Here is a 19,067-nt window from a genome sequence, read left to right as displayed (position 1 = left end):
GCTGACCTGAGACCAGAGACCAGAGGAGGGGCCTGCTGACCAGAAGAGCACTCAGTCATCGTCACGCAGGTCCTCAATCAGCTCTCCACTCTGCTCACATAGATATGCATCCATGCCAGCTCAAGAAGAGAGACGGAGAGAGGACTGGAGACGAAAAGAGCAGAAGACGGATGCAGTCTGGTCTGGTATGGTATGGTGAGGTCTACAGTAAGTGGTCTGGCTGTAGTGAAGAGGGGCGTCGCACTACCCTGCATGGCAGAGATAAGATTTCCCAGACTTTGGTTTCCTCGATGTCCGCGAGTGGTCTTACAATCCGTGTATGCATCTTTGTGTCTGCACCTATCTGTATCCAATCTCTGTGTGCATGCGAATATGTGAGCGAGTGAGAGTGTGAGTGTGTGTGTGTGTTCAGGATCAGCGCAGGGTTCCAGTTCCCCCCCCACAGAGTTGAGAAGGTCCACGTTCCAAAGGCCAGTGAGTCCAGTGCAGCATAAACAGCGTGTCCTCGGAGAGCAGACCCCCAAAAATAACCCGTCTGAGCGTTCGCCTTGCGTCCCGTCTCCAAAAAAACGAACAAAACCAAAAACGTCTACCTTCACTCACTTTTACAACACGAGCCACGAATACGACTCGCTCGGCCATGAAAGAAAAACCGGTGCAGTCACAAACACAATCTCCAAGCTGCCACATGATCTGCAAAAAACAGAGATAGAGAGAGATAAAGAGAGAGAGAGCGTCTCAGAATGGAGAGAGCAGAAGAACAGGGATATGTTCACATTCTTGTCATGTCCCACAGGGAGAGCTACGAGCTCACAGACAAAGTCACAGTCAGCTGACAAAACAAAGCTTATAAGTAACACGTCGTGACATGGTTTAACTACTCAAAGCCCACTCTGGGCAAAAGGACAAAGATTAAAAGATGCCGTGATTGAAAAAACAAGAACTAGACGGGATGGTCCCAGATGAACACTGGCTAGTGGGGAGTTAGGGATTAGGGGAATGCATTTGGTTACACTATGTTCTAGGATTCCCCAAATGAAGAACATTTCCGAATCCCACCCTTGGAACGCCACACTGGCTAAACGACAGGGATGACATCACTGCTGCGAGCGCTGCCGGGTCGTTACGGTCGCCGGGCGATGGGGAGAACAACACGGAAAACAACAGAGTAAAGGAAAAGAGGAGAGCGGGGTGCGTTTGTACCACCAGCCCCCCGCCCCCCCCGACACACACACACACACACTCACCTCGGCCGCAGTAAACGCCACAGACATCAAGGCCAGAGGATGAAGGCAAGAGAAAAGAACAAGAATAGAAACAAAAACTGGAAAGGAGGGAGGGGGGGGGGAGAAAGGAGAGATAAAGAGAGAGAGTGAGAACAACGCACGCGTGTGTGTGTGTGTTAAGAGAACAGACAGGAGCACAGGAACATTCTAGCATGGGGGGCTGGGAGCAGGAGAGCATCTGTACTTTACTAGGTTCCAAAACCCAACGGCGAAAAGTGCTGAGCTAACGAGTCACACGGGGCAGGGGAGTGGAGGAGAGACTGGCTAATGCCTCATCATCGTCTGGGCTTCATCTGCTGTTCTGTGAAGTGGAGTGACAAGGAGGAGGAGGGGGGAGGGAGGAGAGCTCAGTGATGTGTGACCGGGGGGGACAGAGACGACAGGCTGAGGGGCACATCAGCGCACACGCCGTCTTTTAGCTCTCTTTTAAGTCCTCAGGGTTTAAACCGGTGTCACGGCAGGACAGGCCAGAGCCACAGGAAGGGGGAGCACAACGACACCCTGCAGGAAGACCCGGCGGCCATTTTACCTTCTCTTCCAGATCCTTTATCTGTCTCCTCTGGATGTCCGTCTTGTCCTCCAGGTCTCGGATTCTCTGAGAAGTTAGTCAAGTCAAGTTAGAATATGGGGGGTGCTCTTTGGTGAGCACAGGCTTCAATATTTCCATCCCCTTTTCACATGCCGTCTGACTGTGAGCTCATACACATATGTTTCGTAAACCTATGCTGAGAGAGGCTTGCCAATCAGTAGTCTGCAGCAAACATGACATCACCACCATGCAACATCTCTGAAAAGGTACTGCAACTCTCTGAAGAGGGCGAGGTTGAGTTATACTACAATCCACTGGTTTGGTACATCTGGGATCTTGCCAGTACTCTCTGAGCTGCATGAAGTAAGACTAGATGAGGCTGCATGTGAAGGGCTGGCAGGTGATGATGAAAGCTTCCTGTACGGAGGGAGGCAGAGTGGCGTGATCGCCATCTGTGTGGGAGTCTGGCGCACAAATCTGCTCTCGAGTCCTTCTCGGAACAATAACGGAAATCCCTGCCCTCTGTTGGATAAGACTGGAACTGCATGTCGGTGCTTCGGGAAACCCGACATCCGAGGGGGAGGTGAGGAGTGGAAGGGGCCAGGGGGAGGTGGTGTCTGGCTGGGCCAGGGGCCTGGGGCCTGGGGCCAGGGGCCAGGGTTACCTGGTGCGCCTGGTGCAGCAGCTCCATCCTCTCCTGGAGGATCTGGCAGTCGTACTCGCGGCTCTTCCTCAGCATCTGCCGGCGCAGCTTCTCCACGGCCGTGCGCAGCTCGTCCTTCTGCCGCTCGTCCAGCGGCTCGCCGTACGCGATCACCTTGTCCTGCTGCAGGGCGTTGTACAGCGTGGCCTCCAGCTCCTGGATTTGCTGCGGGGCAGAGGGGGAGGGGGCAGAGGGGGAGGAACAGGAAGTGAGGGATGGCGGCTGAAAAGGCTGAATTCTGTCCTCGGAATTGAGGATTGGTATAACAGAGTGCTGCTGTGCTGTCTGTGGTGGCAGGTGGAGGTCAGGGTGGTGACCCCTTGGGGAAGGCTCACCAGGTAGGCTTGGTCCAAAGCCTGCTTCCTGTAGTCCAGCTCCTCCTCCAGATAGCCTTTCTGCTTGCAGAACATCTCCTGGGGAACCGACACACACACGCACACACACAGGCAAAGGGTTATGGTGATTAAACCAATTATCTGTGTCACGTTGTTCCTATGAAGTATATAAGTGTGATGTGGATGGAGAGAAGCTCTCACCATCTCCATCTCCAGGTCCATCATCTTCTGGTGCAGCGACGCTTCGGTGCCCTCAATCTGCTGGATCCACTAGGGGGAGACACACACCACCGAAAGGCCCCAGTCATGACAAGCCACCCGTGCCACTGCCAGACCACTAGCTACATGTATGACTCATGCTGCGTCAAGATTCTCTACTCGTTGCGTGTTCCCCTTCCGGAAAACACTCTGGGATCAACAAGCAGAAGCAGTGACGTCACCTTCTCGCTGATACCCATCTAACGACACGGAGCCGAGAAGGGCTGAGTGTGTCCACTTTGCCGCCCCGAAGAACTGCCAAGCGCCGCGTTGAAACCTTATGCCGTTAACTTCCCCATGAGCACACGTACCTTTTCAGCTAAAGAGAGCACCGTGCTGGCTTGGATAATGGCCACCTGTTCCTCATTGCGAAGGTTCTGCATGGGAAACGGCGTGAAGCGAACAGAAAAAGAACATTTAATATATAAAAATTATACTAATAATAGATATGATGGCACATTTTATATTTGTGTTATGTTTAATAATATGGTGGCTGGTTGTCAGGGAACACGCTCACCCCGTTGTCACCCAGAATATCAAGGAGCTTGATCAGGTCAGGTATACACACATCCTAGGGGCAGAACAACCACACACACACAATAAGAAGAGTATTTATCATACTTAATGTGATGGGTATGTGGAGGTGTGAAAGGCCTATAACCAGCGGTTGGTCATGTGACGGTCATGTGGCCGGGGGTGTACCTTGACCCCTTCCTTCATGCAGTAGATCTGCAGGGCGCTGACGCCCTCGGAGAACGGGTGCATCCTCAGGTGGTTGAACGGCGGGGAGCGCCGCTCTCGCTCCTGGGGGGGGGGGGACGACAAACGGACACATCAGAACCTTCTCTCTCCTCCCTCGTCTCCCTCTACAGTCGTTCTGTAGAACACGTCCTCCCCCCCCGCTACGCCGAGACGAGCTCGACGAGCGGAGGGGGAACCGCGAACAGCGTATCAGAAGGTGTCTCGACGGTATGCATTCAGGTCTGCGGTTCTGCTGGCTTGAAAGGCATTAGTCTGTGGATGGTCGGGTTCCTTGCTGTGCTCGTCTCGAACCACTAGGCAGCAGCACTATGCCATGTGGACTCTGCAGTATCTGCACTGCAGCAGAAAGGAGCACAAAGACCTGTGTCTGGAGTCTGGTGCCTGGCTGGGGAGAGAACTGCAACTGATTAGCATTTTGGCAGCACTTATGCTGCCTGTGCTGTAGGCCCATTATCATGTGTTTCACGCCTGTGGCCTACATGTGCTTGGAAGATACTGAAAACAATGCGAGTGTGTTGTTGTTTGTGTGAGTGTGTTGTTGTTTGTGTATGTGTGTCCAAGATGGCAGTTTGCATGGATCTCTACTTTTTACTCCCACAACGTTTTTCTAAATTAAGTTTGAATGACTAATGTCAGCTTTGTCAGCTTGTTGAAAATGCATAAACTACATCTCAAACTAAATCGTCAGCCAGAACTGACGTCTTTCACTGCGTAATACACATCGTTAAATATAAAGTAGGTACTGAAAAGTGTATTTAGATTGCCGTAACTGCTGTCTGTGCCTTATTGGGGATATAAAGGCCTACTCTACTGTGAGTCGTGATGGGTCACCTCCAGTTCCAGTATCCTGAACTCCAGCAGCTCATTCTGGTCCTTGGAGTCTTGGAGTTCCTGATGAACGCGATTAGACTCAGCATCCAGCTTCTCCATCTGCACAAACACAGAGGGAAATAAGAAATATAGCAGAATGTTTCCTAGAAATCGAGCAAAGTAAAGCAACAGTTATGGGTTCTAATTCTACGAGTGTCGACAGGAAGCAGACCTTGTCCAAAATCTCCTGGTTCCTGCGGAGAAAGAGCTGCCTCTCCTCCACCCACTTGGAGTCCTGAGAGAGAACAGACAAGTGTGAGCAAGTGTGTGTGTGTGTGTGTGTGTGTGTGTGTGTGTGTGTGTGTGTGTGTGTGTGTGTGTGTGTGTGTGTGTGTGTGTGTGTGTGTGTGTGGGTATGGGTGCGTGTCAGAATAAGGAACGCACTGTCCGGGGGCACATTCATGTAACTGATATTTGAAATGTTCAAAGTCTCCCATGGCAACCGTTTGTCACGGACAGTACTCCTACTGGAAAAGGCGATGCTCATTGGCGTCATGACGATGACCCTGATTTATAATTGTTGTTGCATGGCAACAGGATCAATAAATACTCAACGGCTGGGTCTGTTGCCGTTTCATCTCGTCAAGCTTAATCACCATTTGATCAGTGATGCCAGACTCTGGAGCTCTAATGACTTTTCACAGTCTGCTTTTGCCCAATAGGCTTCATAAAATATACTAGTAAAGGACCATTTACACACATTGGGACAGAGTTGGGCCAGTGTTGGGTTAGTGTTGGGTCAGTCTTGAAACCGCGTTGGGTCAGTGTTGTGTTAGCGTTGAAACAATGTTGGGTTCGTTTTGGGAGTGTTGAGAGAGTGTTGGGTTAGGGTTGGGAGGGCATCGAGAGAGTGTTGGGTTAGGGTTTGGAGAGTACTGTGTCAGTTGGAAAGCAGATCCATACCTGTCCTCTGAGCGTGAGCTCCTTCTCCAGGTCCTCGATCTTGGCCTTGTACCTGAGAACGTCTGCATGTAGCTGCTCCTGAGCCTGCAACACACCAGCACATCCCCAGCATTAGGTGGAGCACCCCAGCAGCAAAACTAACAGCTGCACCCTGTAAGGATCCAGGAAGTATAGCGTGCTCTCCGAGCCAGGTTACCTTGGCCTCCATCTCAGCGTCCAGCACCCCTCCCTTCTGCTCCTGAAGCAGGGCGTACGCCCGCTGCAACGCCTGGTACTCCCTGGTCAACTGGCGGAAACGCAACTCCGACTCCTCATTGGCCAGCCCCTGGAACACATGGTACACAAGGGCTCGGTCATGGGAGGCAAACACTCATTGGCAGCTTGGTGAACTGGAACCATCAATCGAATGGAATCCGAGGGGGGGGGGGATCCAGAGAGATAGATGGACCCCAGACAGCAGGAGTTAGGGTTAGAGTAGGAGTGTGGACACTCACAACGTCCAGGTCTTCGTCAGGCGTGGCCGGGGTGCGGTCCATGCGGAAGGAGGCCACAGAGGACGATTCGGAGTCCATGGACTCCTCATCGTATCCGTAGAATGTGTCCACGACTATGTGTCTCTGTGGAACACGCCCCCGACCACCACAACCGTGAGCTGTCAATCTCCGTGCAGGACACACGACTGACAGAACGTCATGTTTATCAGGGATTCATTGGTCGGTAAAAACATTTTTTTCTAAAATACTTTACCTTGATTGGCCGAGAGCTTCGTTTATGTCTCTTCTTCCGTAGGAGTTTTTCTCTATCCTGCAACATAGTATTGAATGAACATTCATCACACTACTAGAACAAAGGAACTATTCATTACTAGTAAACACTAAACACGAATCATGGGAAAAACACCAGGCCATAGCTGTCAGAGATCTAATCAAGGAGATCCTCTCTGGTGATCGGATGGTTTAACTCTGCTCCGATCAAGCATTGGTGTCATTGAATAATGGTCATGAAAGCATGGATGATATGCCCTGCTCTGGAACAATGATCTCTGTATATATATGTACCGTTACAATTTCAATCCATTCAGATCTATTTTAAGGAAGGCACAACGTCTATCATGTGTTGGGTGTAAACAAAACTAAAATATTTTAATTTATATTTCATCTGTATATTTTATACCGCATGTATCTTTTCTGCTAATATTGTCCCCAAATGCATACTCTGCTTAAACACAAGCAATGAAATATGACTGATAGAAAAGATGACCGGTACGGTAAACGTGAAGAGCTGACTCACTCTGGTCAGTTCGTCAATCATATTCTGCTGTTCCAGGACCTGCATCTTGAGGAATTCTATCTCCTGTTCGTCGTGAGCCTGGTCCAGGTCGTTGAGGGACTTGAGTTTCTTCAGTGGCGGATGAGAGACAATTTTCTCCTTCTAGGCACACAGACACACACACAGGAATGCCCTTAGAGTCAGTGTCTTCAAGGCAACCCCTTGCTGTAATGCTACAGACTTACAGCACATTGTAGATGGTGACTCCATGATAAATGTATTAGAATTAGATAACTGCCACCAGACAGCATGGTTGAAGGTTATATATAGGTCCCCATGTATCTGATAAAAGAACATGGTTGACAGGTCATCATACAGCTCCTTCATGGCAACTCTAAGTAGGGATAACACGACATACTATACTGAGATGATTCTACACAACTGTCACGATAACTGACTCATCCTAACTGAGTTCATGAACCAGAGTCAAAAGCAATTATATACAAGCTTGCCTTCAGGCATTAGATAGGCCTACAAATGGGGTCACCAGACCACCATGTTGTAGATGAGTGGTCTTCAACTCTGGTCCACAGAGCCTACTGTCCTGCATGTTCTAGATCAGTGGTTCTTAACCCTGTCCTCAGGGAACCCCTGTCCTGCATGTTTGAGATGTTTCCCTGCTCCAACACACCTGATTCAAATGAAAGAGTCGTTATCAAGCTCAGCGGAAGCCTGATAACGACCCATCATTTGAATCAGGTGCGTTACAGCAGGAAAACATCTTAATCATACAGGACAGTGGGCCCCTTGGACCAGGGTTGAAGACTACTGTTGGAGAGGACTGTGGTTCTCCTCACCATCTCCAGGTTCTCCTTGGCCAGGACCTTGAGCTTGTCTTCCAGGCGCTGGAGGGTCTGTGTGAGATCATCGTTCCTCTTGCTCATGAGCCGGTTCTTTTCCAGCAGGGGTTTGCATTGTTTCTCCGACTCTCGTACACGCTTCAGCTATGAGCAGGGGGCCACAGGGAGGGAGGGAGGGCGGGAGCATCACGTTTTGGGTTGACTACAACTAAGTTCTGTAAACCTCACTGTAGTAATTATTGTGTGCAGGTATTAGTATGTAAGCTACTGTTGCTAAGGTTACCCAGGTTATGTGCTTGTACTGTAAAAAAAAAAGAAGCCTATAATGCTGTGTGTGTGCGTGTGTGTGTGTGTGTCTCCATAGATGGAAGCTCAGAGCAGGTCTTACGAGCTCGTTCCTCTCGTCCACCAGCAGGGAGTTGCGGTCCTCCAGTTTGCGGATGGTGGAGTTCAGGTCAGCCATGCGTCTCTGGTTCCTTCGCATGTCCTGAAACGATCACATTAGCTAAGTTTCAGGCAAAACTGCATTATGAAAGTGAGCAGAATGCAACCTTGCCTAACATGTTGTGTCAAGCCGAAAATAACTTAATTCCTGCTGTGATTAATGTACTGTCGGTAACATGTAAAGTGGAATGAAGAAATAAACTGAGACCCAAAGAATTGACCAACAATCGAAATGGACATGGGCCCCTATCTCAGAAATGCAAATCACGAGGAATAAACCATAACTAATTTAATTATTAACAGACAATTTCTCACGACTGTGGATTGGATTTTTTTTCCCAGAGCATCCCACTATTTAAACCTCCTTGAAAAGTTGACAGAGAAACAGGACTTGGACAGTGAGCAGCATCAACAGTGTTGCCTGCCTTGGTGGTCAGAATATCAGGTAAGCCTTATTTTTTCACTCATAAAACCGCTGGCAGACAAAATAAAACAAATCTTATCATAAATGCAATGACTTAAAAGCTACGTATTTTAATCTACAGTAATACAAATCTGAGTTGGAGTGTTTATAACTAGGTTTATAAAGGATATTTGAAGAGAAGTTAACTAGTTACTAATAATAGTTACTATAAAGTAACTATCTTCTCCTACGTAACTTTCTTCAAGGCTTCAAATATAACAGATATTAGACTTGACACAAGTCTACAATACTGTATTTAAGAAAGTTTAACACCATAAATGTGTATAGCACATGTGGTTGGTTCTCACTTGACAGTTTGTTATAAAACAGTTTTGACCAAAATGTTAGTGTGTGTTCCATGAGGTACAGAACACAGGTATCTGTCTCCTCTTATGACTGATAAATGATTTTCTAACGGAAGGTAGGTAGGTTAGTGTGACATAATAACAGAGGGAAAGAATATAAATCGTTTTCCCATCAAGGACAATGTTTACTTAACTTAAGTGTATAGTTAACTTGTTGTTCTAGTAACTAACAATAATTACACAGCTATAATTGAGGTTGTTCACATTTGTGAGGTCATTAGAAAGTCCAGGATGTCCTCATAATTGGACAACATAAATATAAACGCAGTGAGGAACAATGGAGACTGCTTAGTTTTCGAAACCATAAGGGTGACCTTTATCCTGAGTCAGGATGAAGCCAAACTATTGATTACTTGATCTTAGTTAGGACTTTGTGACCGACATATACTGATTGAATTGACAAATGTTATAACTATCCTGTATAAAAGGTGTCTGCCTTGGGTCTAGTATCACTCTATCCTGAGGCACGTCGACTAGTGAGCTGCCTTTTGACAGACGGATCACAAAGATCGTTGTTAAAGTACTTACCATTGGTGTTATGCAATATTTGGTTGGAGATACAGTCACAGTTACTGCAAAAATGTCCACCACATTCCTTGTCAGAGGTGAAGGAGCTTTTTTTTTATCTAGCAACAATAATGTCCAAAAACTCGTACAGGGTCAGTCTATCCTTCCCCCCCACATTAGAATATATCTCCATCCCTCCATTTCTCCCCCCATTCTCAGTTTCTTCACCCCTCCCTGTTTGCTTCCTTGATCTATTCCTCCTTGCCTCTCCACCACTTTTTCCGGATCCTTACCGGGCTGCCACAGTGCTCGGCCCCATCCCCTGCCCGCCCAGGGATCTCCCTCTTGGGGCTTCCCAGGCCACACTCGGCCTCCTTCACCAGGAAGAGCTGCTCGTCCAGGGCGTCCTTCTGCAGTTGCAGCCTCTGCATGAAGCATGTGGCCGACTCCAGCTCCTTCTCCAGGGAGAAGATGGTGCGCTCTTTAGACTTGATCTCATCCACCTGTGGAGTGGAGAAGCGCCGAATGAAAATGTTACAATGGAGAAAAGTCATGCAAGCCGGCCAGTCTGACAGATAGCCAGCTAGCCTGACAGCAAGCCAGCAAGCCAGCATGGCAGCCAAACATGCATGCTTAGACACTCTTTGATAAATACATTGAGGGAGTCAGTGAGACAGAACAGAAGACATGTAATCAGTATGGTCGTGAGTATGTAACACCCTTTATAAAGCTCAACAACTAATTCATTGATGGTCACACGCGCCATGCTAATGTAAGGAGGAATCAATGCTATCATTTCTCTGTTGAACAGACAGGCTATCACAACCTTGTTATGGAGACATACATGTGATTCATTCTAATGGCTTTTTCTGAAGAACATGGCACCATGATAAGCATCGATAGTATTCGACACATGTATGCCTGGTACAGCGAAGAGGTTAATCTCGGTTCAAATCTCTTCGCACCTCACACAGACACACTGGTTTCCATGGTAAAACATTCACAGGGATTTTGTGGTGTTCCTCCCACAGCTCCTCAGTGTCAATATAAACCAAACACGTCCACATGCACAGGCGTGGGTTTAGACCATAGGGGGACATGTACCATGGTGAAGAAACCACTCAAACATCCTCACCAATTATTGCCGCCAGGGCAGGGGGTAGCGTCGGCATGTTACTCACATACAGACCCCGCAAACACACAGACATGCATACCAGCACTCCTTCGTGAGCTACCGGCCGGTTGCCTAGAAAGGGGGGGTCAGATGGCTGAGCGGTTAGGGAATCGGGCCACCAATCAGAAGGTTGCCGGTTCCATTCCGGCCGTGAAGTGCCTTGCCAGGCACTTCACCTTACTTGCCTCGGGGGAATGTCCCTGTACTTACTGTAAGTCGCTCTGGATAAGAGCGTCTGCTAAATGACAACATGTAAAATGTAGAGCGTGAGACGCGTGCGTACCAGTCTGCGGATGTCCCTCTCCGAGTCCCACTTGATCTTGGAGATCTGCTCCTGGTGCTGCTGGTGCTCGGAGCGCAGGTCCCCGGCCTTCATCTTGTCGGCCTGGATCATGGTGCTGAGCGCCTCGTCCGTCTGCTTCTTGGTGGACTTGAGCTCGGCGATCTCCTGCAGCAGCTTGACGCGCTCCTGGTCGAAGAAGCGCCGTGCGTCCTCCTTGGCCTCGAGGGTCAGCGCCGTGCGCACCTTGGTCACGGGGCAGACAAGGAGGGGGGGAGATGAGAGGTTTAGGATGCCGTTTGGTGGGCGCTAAACTTATTTTCTGAGAGACTTTTCTTAAGTTCGGTCCTACTCGGGAGGTTGTCAAAGGCCTTTCGACCCCTGACCCCCCGACCCCTCTCCAGGCGAGCCATTCGCCGTACCTTCTCCCCACTTCCGTCCCGTATGGCGCTGATGGCCGCCTTCAGACGCTGGTTCTCGGCGTCCCTGATCTTGGCGGTGCGGGCCAGCTCCTGCTCGTGCTGCCTCACCAGGTTCTCCCTCAGCGCCTGCAGGTCTTTCTGCTTCTCCTCGTGCCACTTGGCCCGCTGCTCCGTCAGCGCGGCCGTGTGCCGGTGCTGCTCCTGCTCCCGGATGCGCTTGGCCTCCTGGACCTTCTCCCGCTCCAGTCTGCTCACCTGGGGACACACACACACACACACAGGTTAAAGGCTACAACCCAACTGCATCGGTGGTCACCATTTCACTTGACCCTGCGCTGTTTTTTCCACCCCAGCCTCGTGACGGTAAAGCGAGGGCAATGTAAACGGTTTAGGCAGTACTAGAACACAGTCATTGGATGACGGTGACCAGTTAGCACTGTTTTAATGTGGATGGATGGGAATGGAAGTTTATAGGTCCTCATGTTACTGTCAGACGAGGTAAATGTGAAAGTACATCCTGCTTCACTTCATTACATATTGGTAAAGCTTTACGCACACAGAACGGCGCAAAAGTCGAGGATGGGTGTTCAAACGATTTCATCAACACATGCACAGACTGTTCACAGTTCTGAGGGTTTTGCGGCTGCTTATGTTACATATGAGCCCTGCAGCAAAGACCTACAGTTTACCCCAGGCGCTTACCTTGCATTTCTCCTGATGTAGTTCTATTTGAATGTCAGTTAGTTTGGACCTGAGATCTTCGTTTGCTGCCTGCAGGGCAGAGATGAGGGCTTCAGGCTTGTCGCCCTTGGTTCGCCCTTTCTTAGCCATTGGGTTGAATGCTACTGCCCTTCCTCCGATGCTCTCATTGAGACTTCACAGAAATGTGCTGAGGCCCTTCCGAGGTTTCCAGCTCTTCCTCTTCCTCATTCTCTTAATAAACACAAGATCTGGAGGATAGGAGAGACAGAGAGAGAAAAACATCTTTAGACATGGTATCTTAGAACACGGTTAGGGTCAGTGACTGCCCGGAAAAGGGGTCAGTCTCCATTGAGAGTGTGAAGGCATGTTTCTGTTCTTGCCAGAGGTTGGCAGCTCAGAGTCTGAGTTGCAGAAAGACCAGGAGTTAAAGTATGGTTTTACAGGTGTTATCAGTCACAGCTTGTCACAGTCCTATTTCGGTGAAATATTGAAATGTAGAACCAAAAAGGCATATTTCTTTCTCATTTACTGTTCAAATTAAACATGTCTTTAAACAAATACACCATACACACTTCCAACATTTACGTTGGTTTGTCCGTTTATGCGATACATGTATGTATTTCATTTCAGCAAATGAAAGCTAATGTCTCAGTTACAGGATAAGAAAAGTGTGGATTCCTACAGTAACACAGTGGAAATATAAATAACTGCCGTAGTAGCAGCAGCAGCAAAAGTCACATGTATGGGTTACTGAGCAGAACGCCACAGTAGACACTTGTGACATGTGACACACTGCCTTGACATGATTGGCTTGGACAAAGCAGTGTGGGGAAGGTGCCCGAGGGGTTCCAGTGACTGAATGGCCCAGCGTCGCTCGGCAACATGCCGGTACGCTGCAGCAATTCTACTGCACGCTTGGAGCCAACTGGAGAAGGAACCTACTTCCTGTCTCTCTAAGGATGTAATGATGCGGCTTCACAGGACAGCACAGAAACAGACTGGAACATTCCAAGAGTTCGCACTGTTAGTGGGCTTGAAAAGCACTGGCTGTTCTATGACTGGGAAGGAGGCGTCGATCCATCCATATGCTCATGACCGGGAGACGTCATGATGATTAAAGAGATGGCACTCTAAATTGCACTGTTCTTCAGAGTGGGTATGTGTGTGAGGGAGACAGGCAGAGACATAGAAAGTAGAGAGGGGGGAAGAACGATAAAGAGAGAGGGTGATGGAAAGTGAGGGAGGGAGGGAGGGAGAGAGAGAGAGGGAGAGAGAGTGAGAGGCCTTTGAAGTATGGTCAGTCAGCTATGGACTACTCAGTCTCCCTGTCCAAGGTCCTGAGGTTGCCTCCTTCAAAGCTTGATTATGTGGTAAACAGCAAGGCTTGACAAAGGTAGCTCTGAGTCTAACAAATCAGTTATCCTATGGATTTATTAAGGCTAGACTATACATACTGTACATTTGTTCTAATGATTACATTTGGCTTTGAGAGTGCATTTCAGACTACTCGTATGCGATCCTTATTAAAAGAGTAGATCACGTGGCTGACATCAATGCTTCTTCAAGGGCATCCCTCCATTAACGGCCAACGAGAAATTCAGTTAAATGGAAAAGGACAGATTCAGTGTGTGCAGCTCTCAGGAGGGTCGTTTAAGCTTGTGACCTGCTTAGCCATTTTGCATGGAGAACTTGAAACAGACACCAGAGAGGATACATAACCTTATCGACTGTCTATTTAGCACCCTACCAGTCGCCCCCCACACGCTAACAAACCTTCCTAATTCATCTTGACACCCTTCCTAAACCCAAATTAACCCATGCAGTGGGCAGGGATGATGTATGGCAGAGTTGGCGAAGAAAATCTCCTTAAAGGGAAGGAAGGAGAAATGGTCCAATCCACTCAAAGGACACTCAGATCACAGTAGCACACCAACCAGGGATTGCTATGAGAAGAGTTTATCTTCAGTCCCAGAAGACACCTAGATCCATACAGAACTGTTCGGCTGGTTTGCTTTTTTTGGTCCTTCTGGCTTTATCTTACAGAATACCATTGCACATTCCAGCCTGTTACACAACAAAAAGCTATCCTTTTTTTTTGTGAGCAAGTCAATGAGTACAAGTTCTGGTTCACTCAGTGTAAAATTTTAAGTAACAATAATACACGCGTAAAACAACACCCGTTGAGGATTATTGTGTACTGTTTCTGGTGTGTTTGCCAGTAGTGATTGTGTTGGGCAGCTATCCAGGTGATTGGGTAACAACAGTTGTATGAAGCCTGGGCACCTGCCCTGCCACTGGAGCATGGTGACGCTGTCCCAGGAGGGCTGGGAGGAGGAAGGAGACCTGGGGGGAGGATGAAGGGGGAAGAAAGGAGAGCTGGAGGGAGGGAGAAGGTTTGGGGGGAGGAAGGAGAACTAGTGGAAGAAGGGGGCTGGATGGAGAGAGGAGGAGAGCTAGGGGGAGGAAAGCTAGGGGGAGGAGCCTACATGGACTCTGAGATATTGTTTTCCCTTCTGGCCTTTTGATGTCTTCACAGGGCGGTCTAAACAGCTACTTCAGCTTGACTTGCAATTTACTGTAAGAGCTATAGAGGGGCTATAGAAGTTACCCACTCACACAGTGTTTCTACCCCGGAGACCCCAGGGTCTTAATATTTAAACAAGGGAAGTTATGGTACCAGAGCATTCACCTCGGTTTAAAGAGGTAGTCCATCCAGTGCCCATCCAGTACCCAGACTTAATATTTAAACGGGGGACGTTTTGGTACTAGAATCTCTGTTTAACAGGAAAGTGCATCCAGTAACCATGCCTATAAGGACATGTTCACAGCCTACATGCAGCATACAGGAATCACTAATAGGCACAGCCGTGGCCAACCATAAATATCCCTGAGTGGCCCGCTCTACGACGAGCCTATATCATTATCCTTGCCTTTTTTTCAGTGTACAGTTTACCCACATGCATTTGAGTGCCTAGCACTGATTAGTGACTATTGATTTGAAGAAACTAACCCAAGTGACTTAAATATAGTTATGTTGAACTGTGCAAAGTTGTACCACCAACACCAACAGCTAAGTAATTATCAGGCCTAAGCACTGTTTTTGATCTGGTTGGTCACGGAAGAATAAAATGGTCAATATATCCGGGAGCCTAAGCAAGTCTGATCAATAGTTACTTCTTCAGCTAGAACACTTTTTGTTTTGCCACACTTATTTACCTAAGGTTGTTTGGAGGTGAATCCAATTTGTGCAAATTGCCCGCAGTGTTCCCCAACTTATGATGCTATTATGATATGAAATAGGAACTGGCATAGAGTAGGAGTATAATTCATAAATGGGAGGAATTTTTCTATCATTTTGTACCTGTACTCAACAAGTAGATTTAGGCCTACCCTTCTTGACCTTCTGCTAGCACTGCAATCAGGTCTACTCGAAAAGACCACGTCCTTGAAACATCATACACAATTACACATGACTTGTAAACCTTGCACGTGGTGACATGAGACATGGGCAGCTAATGTTAGCCACTAGCCAGACAGAGGCAGACACACATCTGGACCCTGCTGCCCACACGACGCTAATGCTGTATTAACTCAGAAACCAGCCTCGCTGCAGAGGGGTGGGCTGGACACAACGGAGGCGGGGCTAAATGCAGTTAGGTGTCCACCCACCCAGCAGAAGTCACCTGACTATCGTTATTGACATATTCCATATCTGGTGGTGGTGAAGTCCCTCTCTCTCTCTCTCTCTCTCTCCCTCTGTCTGTCTCTCTCACTGTGTCTCATCTAGTTCCTTTCATGTAAGCTCAATCGGATGAGGAATCTGTCTGGTGTCCGGTAACAAGGACTTGTGGGCATCCTGACTTGATGTTAATGTGCACCAGTGCATAATCAAGTTTTTCTTTCATTTTATAAGCCCATCATTACTGCAAGCGAAGGCATTAGCTTTATTGGTTTATGATATTTCTGAATGGCAAGCAGGCCCACTGTAACTTAGTCCTCGAAGACCGAGCAGCTTCCATGCATGTGACGTGGTTTTCAAAACCTCCAGCACATACAGTAATTAGGGGTCGGAGAACAACAGGAAGGAGGGGCTACTGAGTGAGTACTACTCACTGTTGTGTACTTCTTCTCTCTGTCTCTTTGTGGCGACTGAGCAGCAAGGATTTGGGAACTGACATTGTTGGCTAAGAGGCTTGTCTCAGTGGCCGGTATAGCCCACTGACCATCTCTGATGGACTGCTATGGTGCGCTGCACACGAGCCCTCTACCACACGGCCTGCTGGCACCATGACCCAGTTTGGTTTCCACTGAAACATCACATTTGCGTGTTGCTGCAACCTTCCCCAGACGATGTTAAGTTGGCCATATACAACAGCCGTAAATAAGGATTTTCTGTGCCAGCCTCTTACACTACTGTGACAGTACTGTAGAGTTACATCCTGTTAAGAACAAGTACAGAAGGAAACAGGAGATTGAGGAGTTCTGTATTCCGACCACATGCAAGACACTGGGATGAGTACCTCATTACTATACAAATATTGCCTCAAGATTCAAAAAATGACACACAGTATAACTTATGACAATTTCTGCCGCATACAAACACGGCATAATCTACTTTCTGGTTTTATTTTTTAGCAGGATTATCTTTTTCTCCAATACATATTTTTTTCTGGTGTGAGAATGTAATGCATGCCTAATGCCACAGCTAGACATGTCAGATAGTATTTCTGTGTGCTCCATATTACTCCAGCCAGGTTATATCTATGACATATGTATCTTTTTCTGAAACATTTCTAATGAAGATTCTGATTATACAAGCTGTTCGGTCAGTTTGGTGCCAGCTATGCCCCCGCCAACTAAATCTGCTATGACATGACGTCCATCTAGTGTGATTATTTCTGTTGTCTGGCGGTAGCTGTTGGATTGCAGCTTTTATAAGAGAATATTAATCTAAATCCAGCAGACTAAGGTCAAAAGAAAGCTCTAATATCAGTTTAAAGGGACATATTTATGGTTTCTAACTATAGCTGTAATAACACAGGCTAAGTATAAATGAGTTTTGGTTGCTCTATCGGACATTTAAATGCTCACTTTAGTATGACTGAGACACTTAAAGTCTTTACTTAGAATTCGCATTTGCATTTTTCATATAGCCAAGACTTTCAAGCTGTCTGTTTGTCTTATTGATTGCACTGAGAATGAAACATACGGAAGCTAATGCTGAGAAACTAAAGGCTCCAAATGAATCCAATCTATCGAAGTTTCTTCCCCTGTTGATAGCCCTAACATAGCTTTTTGGCCCTAACATAGCTTGTTCCAGGTCTACAGTTGGCCTAAGGATGATTGACACAGTCATCAAATTTTTCTAATGCTCAAAATATTTCTGATGCCTGTGAAGACTAAAAAAGCAATGTTAGGGCTATATGTTACACTACATGGGCTATGACTACATCTAATAAATGTCAGGTTGAAATTGACCTATCTTTATCGTTGACTATAAACCGAGGCTGTAAGTCAGGAAACAAAATGCAGTGAATAGGACAATTACTGTATGAGCGCTCTATAGGACCGGTGCGACCAGCTTTACCTCCGGCATGTTGACTATCAACAAATGAGCTTGGACATCATGTGTCTGAAAATCGGTTGCAAAACCGAGAAGATGGGTGTTAGAATAAAGCATTTGATCGTTGAACGTTTAAAATGGCTCTCGCAGAAAGATGCCTTGGCTACCCCCAGCAATTTCCGCGTCATCTTTGAGGGTTACAGTAGGCTGTGCGTCCTCAATGCGCAGGCCATTGGTACTTTCGACCGAAAACTACACGGCCATTGAGCACATACAATTCACCATTATCTCAATGACTACATGAAAACTACTCATCCGACTCAAGTATTTATTAGTCGCTTGAGCTCAAAAGAAGGCGATCTGTTGCCTTGCCTAAAGAATGATTAACCTGCCAGCGCAGTGGGTTTGCCATTTCTTATTCATTCAAGGCCAAAGCATAGGCTATTTGTTAGGCTACATTTGTAACATCTGAAATTGCAATCCATCGATAAGTGTACAAGATGAGGAAAAATATTCCTTACCGTATAATTAATATGCACGATGTATTATAGCCTAAAACCGTATCCATGGCCTGGGATATTTTTTTTCAGCGACGGCTCAGCATCAGCAGCCGTACAATGAAGAGCTAGTGACGATGCTGTGAGACCCCGCCCTCCTTCTCGTGTGAAGAGAATGAGATCAGCTCACTGAATCTCTCGCCATCACCTTTGGCGCTGGGGCCCTGATAAGTGTTCTTCAACCGGTTGTGAGGTCCCGTTGCAAACTTGTTGCTGTAACTTATCAAGCTGTAGCACACATTGCAGGGTACAGATTTTTTTCGCACATCTAGCAACGATTTAAATTCAGCACATCTAGGTCATTAAAACGGTATCTCTTCTATCTTCAGAATAAAAAAATGCATTGCTTGAAACTATTACTTACTGTGATAGCCATGTTTGCAGTTTGTAGAAGGCAACAGCTGCTTTGTTACATGGTTACGTTTTCTAAACAGTTGTGTTAGATGGGCTACTGTATAACATTTGATCTCACCTTAAACATTTGATCTCACATCACTTGAACTGGATAAAGATAGTAGCCCCGTAGGATTCTGAAATCAAGTACGCCTAATTAAATTAACACATTGGTATTACTAAATCATAGATTTACAAGGCATTGGTTAAAATTCAAATCCAACAGGAACAGATTACGAACAACCCATGTTGGATATTATTTTTTACATTCCCCCTTTACTATAACTTTCAGAGCTATCCTGGCTTTTTTAAGTATTGGCCAAAAGCCCCTTTTGTTATGCATTATTCTTTTATATCTATTATATTACAGCTACTGTAGTTTTGTATGTGTATGTACGCGAAAGCTACGCATGCTGCATTGT

At 47.1% G+C, this 19,067-nt stretch overlaps 1 protein-coding gene across 1 annotated transcript; it reads right to left on the bottom strand.

Annotated features, from left to right (window-relative positions):
* Window positions 1-633: 633 nt before the first annotated feature.
* Window positions 634-12,261, bottom strand: jakmip2 (janus kinase and microtubule interacting protein 2). The gene is made up of 22 exons (XM_067256878.1): window positions 12,133-12,261; window positions 11,431-11,685; window positions 11,012-11,254; window positions 9,848-10,057; window positions 8,164-8,262; window positions 7,773-7,919; window positions 6,937-7,077; window positions 6,394-6,450; window positions 6,141-6,263; window positions 5,843-5,971; window positions 5,647-5,730; window positions 4,916-4,978; window positions 4,705-4,803; window positions 3,814-3,915; window positions 3,629-3,682; window positions 3,423-3,488; window positions 3,055-3,123; window positions 2,854-2,931; window positions 2,480-2,683; window positions 1,816-1,881; window positions 1,248-1,324; window positions 634-693 (listed from the first exon to the last, which is right to left on the bottom strand). The coding sequence occupies exons 1-21, from the start codon at window positions 12,259-12,261 to the stop codon at window positions 1,274-1,276; spliced, it is 2,469 nt and encodes an 822-aa protein (XP_067112979.1). The 3' UTR covers window positions 634-693; window positions 1,248-1,273.
* Between the last annotated feature and the right edge of the window lie 6,806 nt (window positions 12,262-19,067).

The sequence above is a fragment of the Osmerus mordax genome, chromosome 19 (genome assembly GCF_038355195.1).
Source record: "Osmerus mordax isolate fOsmMor3 chromosome 19, fOsmMor3.pri, whole genome shotgun sequence".
In the NCBI taxonomy this organism is placed as follows: Eukaryota; Metazoa; Chordata; class Actinopteri; order Osmeriformes; family Osmeridae; genus Osmerus; species Osmerus mordax.
This window is presented reverse-complemented; position numbering and strand designations above follow the sequence as displayed.